At 34.9% G+C, this 4,928-nt stretch overlaps 1 protein-coding gene across 2 annotated transcripts in view; it reads left to right on the forward strand.

The window, feature by feature from the left end:
* Positions 1–4,928, forward strand: part of LOC107730213 (ribosomal protein S6 kinase alpha-5-like) — a 38,775-nt gene that overhangs the window by 20,736 nt on the left and 13,111 nt on the right. Inside the window, exons 11-12 of one of the 2 annotated variants that reach the window (XM_016540973.1) lie at positions 1,905–2,038; positions 2,134–2,242. In XM_016540973.1, coding sequence (XP_016396459.1) covers positions 1,905–2,038; positions 2,134–2,242 — 243 coding nt within the window. The remainder of the gene's footprint in view (positions 1–1,904; positions 2,039–2,133; positions 2,243–4,928) is intronic. The other variant, XM_016540974.1, reaches the window with a different exon arrangement.

Consider the following 4,928-nt stretch of genomic DNA (forward strand, 5'->3'; position numbering starts at 1 on the left):
TTTTTTTGCTCATCTGAAAAATGATCCGATCGATATGATAATGTAATATAATCCAAACCGTGAGATTTGTGATCTGTTGCACCCCTACTCTCTTGACTTGTTATTTGAAGAAAAAATACAATATCTTTTATTCGGGCTAGTTAAATTCATTTTTGGGCTACCAAAATCTGAAGAATGCCTGCCCGAAGGGCTACCAGGGATTTAGAAAATGTGCGATCCCTGGAGGTTTGCAAGCCATTCATTTGTTGATTTGACCTAAAAGTGTAAACATTTCTCCAACGCGACCAATAGAAAAAGGGTGAATATCGGTTTTACTCCATCTTAAGTTTAAAGGTCTTTGCACACTGAGTCCGGAATTTTCACACGTTAAAAAATAAATATGTTGTTGACATGTTGGCAATCATGTTTACACTGCTTTCGAAACTTTTGTCCATAATAAAACAATTAGGACCAGGTTCGATTTTCTGCGTTTTCGCATCCGTAGCAAGCATTTTGATAGGAAAGGATGACGAATACGAAAGAACGAAAAAACGATTGGTTGATTTTTAGTTTTTGGTAAATTAAATGATGTAAGAGAAGTTAAATAGAGGGTGGGATAGGGAAATAGATAGTATTGTGCAGTAGAGAAGAATAAATTATGAGAACAAAAGTCCTAGTACAATTCACTATGCAAATATTACAATGACAGCTTCACTGTTGAGTAGCAAACATTTTGAGGGGCTTTCACACATTTCTTGTTTAAAAACAGCAAGATGGAGTGCAGTGGTATTTAGAAGAAGTGGCGCATAAATGCACATTAACTCTCTTAAAATGTTGCTGATTTACACTCTCAATACAATGAAGATGTCTATTCTGCCCCCAGATACATCTGATTGGTCTGTTGATTTAAAATTGCACTTCTGCACTGCTTGTCAAATTTGGACTATTTTTAATTTGAAAATGTATTGTATTCATGGGCGTGATACACTAAAAAAGCCAACAACATCCATCTCCTGTGTATACGTAGACCAGCCATTAAAAATAGTAAGTAGCACAAAATATAAAAACCTGACATTTTATACCCTTCTGCAGAACTGTCAGAAATGATGAAGAGCAGCTGGATTTTCTTTGCTTTTCTAAAATAAAAGATTTTTTATGTACTCCGTACTGTAGATATACTGCAACAGTTACAACAAAAGCTCCCTTCACAGTCCATCCAGACCATTTATCAAAATAAATCAGCTGAAACGGATCATTCAGAAATCATCAAACCATATGCACAATAACATATGTGACCCTGGACCACAAAACCAGTCATAAGGGTCAATTTTTCAAAATTAAGATTTATACATCATCTGAAAGCTGAATGAATAAGCTTTGATGTATGGTTTGTTAAGATTGGACAATATTTGGCCGAGATACAACTATTTGAAAATCTGGAATCTGAGGGTGCAAAAAAATCAAAATACTGAGAAAATCACCTTTAAAGTTGTCCAAATAAAGTTCTTAGCAATGCATATTACTAATAAAAATTTAAGTTTTGATCAATTTTACAGTAGGAAATTTACAAAATATCTTCATGGAACATGATCTTTACTTAATAACCTAATGATTTTTTGCATAAAAGAAAAATCGATCATTTTGACCCATACAATGTTTTTTTGGCTATTGCTACAAATTTGCAGCAGTGACTTGATTCTGATAAATGTCAGTTTGAAATTCAACAAAATATAGAGGATAGCCAATCAAAACAGGGCTCATTTACATATAAAAATGTTAACGGTATGGTAACAAATTAACTTATTTAATTCTAAGTGTCAGGTCATCTGAAAGTATATTACAATTGTTTTGGTGCAAAAAATCTTGATTAACATTGTGAGTGGATTTTACCTGACCTCTAAACTTCTGACAAACTGTGACTGTAGGACTCTCCGTTCTACATAAACTATGAGATGGACCTGAGGGAGAACGCTCTGGGAGAGGGAAGCTTCTCCATCTGCAGACAGTGCACTCACAAAAAGACTGGACAGAAATATGCCGTAAAGATCGTCAGTAAAAGGTACCAGCTATGCAGCCTGCTAACAGAGTCTTTTTGATGTATTTAAAGTTTAGTAAAATTTTATAGGCACATTTTTTTATGGAAGTAATTTGTAGTTTACTGTTCTGCAGAATGGAGGCACTGACGCAGAAAGAGATCGCTGCTCTCAAACCGTGTGATGGACTCCCCAACATAGTCAAGCTACATGAGATCTACCACGACCAGGTAAGACAGTGTTTGAGACTGAAACCTAGAGCTCATGTGCACATCAAAGCCTTATTCTCTCAATGAACTCGGCTAGCCTGAATAAGTTTGAACTCTCTTTGTCCTTGCACCTGCCCCAGATTTAATTCCCTCCTGTTCATAAACTGCCCCCTTCCTTTTCATTGTACTTTGTCTCAATTACCAGATGCAGCACCAAAGAAGGTTAAAACTGAATGGAGAAATAACACCACAGTTGGTTTTCATTACAACATCAAATTGGTCCTTTTTACTTATTTAATAAATCCTAGAGAAAAACATAGATTTACATTTCTTGCAGGGCATTAAAAAAATTGAAGTGCATCAGATCTGCTTTGCCAAAGAAAGGTTAAAACTAACTGGAGATGAACATGGATGGTTTTCATTACAACAACATCAAATTTGTCCTTTTTACTTACTTAATAAATAAAAAACGAAATAAAAGTCAATGGGAGACTAAAAACAGACTTTAAAAAACCAAGATTACGAACAGTAAGCACTGTAATAAAGTTTGTTTTAGAGTTACAAAAATTAGGATATTTCATGAAAATAAAATATTTAAAAAAATTTTTTTTTTTAATGTTCTTGAAAAAAGAACACCATGTTCAACAAAGCTGCATGTATGTGATCAAAAATGCAATGAAAGTGTAATATTGTGAAATATCATTATGTACAATGTTTTCTATTTTAATATTTTAAAATGTAATAAATTCCTTTAATGGCATAGCTGAATTTTCAGCAGCAACTACTCCACTTTTCAGTGTCACATAATCCTTCAGAAATATTTCTAATTATTTCTTAATATGCTGCTCAAGAAACATTTGTTATTAATGTTGAAAACAGTTGTGCAGCTTTATATTTTTCTGGAAACCATGATACACTTTTTTCAAGCTTCATTGGTGAATAGAAGGTTCAAAAGAACAGCATTTATTTAAAATGGAAATATGTTGTTGCATTTAAATGTTTATTCTGGTGCGCCCTTGCTTAATAAAAGTATTAATTAATTTCTTTAAATTAATTTTCTTTAAAACTTACTGAACCCAAATTGTTGAACACATATATATATATATATATATATATATATACACACACGAGTGTTTGTAATAGCTTCCGATTGCCGCCTAATGTGTGTTTTGGCTATGTAATGTTGCTGAAATTAAATATGTTATTACCTCTGAGTCAGAGCAGCGATCATGGAAGAGAGAACACAAGCAGACAGCGCTGGAAGCTGCTAATGCTCATCAGTAAATCAGTGGAAAATGAATAGAAATCATGATTCTGTCTGAGCTATGCTTTTTAAAATGAACACGTACTAGTGTAAATGTAGCCTAATAGATGTGTAAACTGAAGACTATTTGAGCTTTATTAAAACTATTTGCACTGATTTATTGTGTTGGTTACATTTTATTCCTTTGTGCAGTGGCTCAGGAGATGAGTCTTTGAGTTTGTATAAACATCAACAAGCTGAAAAATAAAACCAAAGTTTTTTTTTTTAGATAATGTAATCTTGTTAAAATTGATTTCATAAAATTGGTATCGAAAAAAGTATCGTTCAGAAACCGGTATCGAAGTCAAGGTATCGGTATCGATATCGAGAATTTTTGAACGATACCCAGCCCTAGGAGCATTTATATTGCTTGTAGATGTTACTACACTTAGAATGAAGTTAACCTGTGGCAAATTCAATTGAATGGGTATGATTTCGAAAGGCACACGTCTTAATAAAAAATCTAACAGCTGATAATGCATATCAGAGCAAAAATCAAGCCCCAAGGTCAAAAGAACTGCCTGTAGAGCTCAGAAACAGGTTAGTGTCAAGCCACACATCTGGGGAAGAGTTCAGAAAAAAATTCTGCTTCATTGAAGGGTCACAGAAGCATGTAGTGACTCTTCCTAGAGCTGGCCTCCTGGCCAAACTGAGCAATTAATGGAGAAGGGCTTTGGTTAGAGTGGTCACCAAGAAGCTGATGGTCACTCTAGTTGAGCTCCATGATCATATGTGGAGATAGGAGAAATCTACAGAAGGACAAACATCACTGCAACACTCCACCGATCTGGGCTTTATGGTGGTGTGGCCAAACTCAAATGTTGAGATAGCCTTAATGAAAACCCAGTCCAGAGCATTCAGAACCTGAGACTGGGCAGAAGGTTCACCTTCCAACAGGACAATGACCCTAAGCACACAGCAAGAGTGGCTTATAGACAACTCTGTGAATGTCCTTGAGTGGCCCAGCCACAGCCTGGGCTTAAACCCAATCAAATATTTCTGGAGAAAACTGAAAATGTACGTCTACCCCCATCCAACCTGAGAGAGCTTGAGAGGTGAACAGGTGAGGAGAAGAATGGCAGATAAATGCCAAATGCTGACGAGCAAAGCTTGTCGCATCAAACAAAAAAGATTTGAGACTGTAAAGGTGCTTCAGCTAAATATTTAGTTAATTTAATTTAGTTAATGGGAATGAATACTTATGCAATGCATTTATTTCAGTTTTTTTCTGTTTGTTTTAAATTACTAAGTTGTGACAATTCTGTTTTTGCTGTGTCAATATGGTGTATGGAGTGTAGATTGATGTGGGGGAAAAAAGTAATTTAAAGAGGTTTAACATAAGGCAGCAACATAACAAAACATGAAAAAAATGAAGGGGTATGAATACTTTCGCAAGGCACTGTA

The sequence above is a fragment of the Sinocyclocheilus rhinocerous genome, unplaced genomic scaffold, assembly GCF_001515625.1.
Source record: "Sinocyclocheilus rhinocerous isolate Xijiao unplaced genomic scaffold, SAMN03320098_v1.1 scaffold1419, whole genome shotgun sequence".
Lineage (NCBI taxonomy): Eukaryota > Metazoa > Chordata > Actinopteri > Cypriniformes > Cyprinidae > Sinocyclocheilus > Sinocyclocheilus rhinocerous.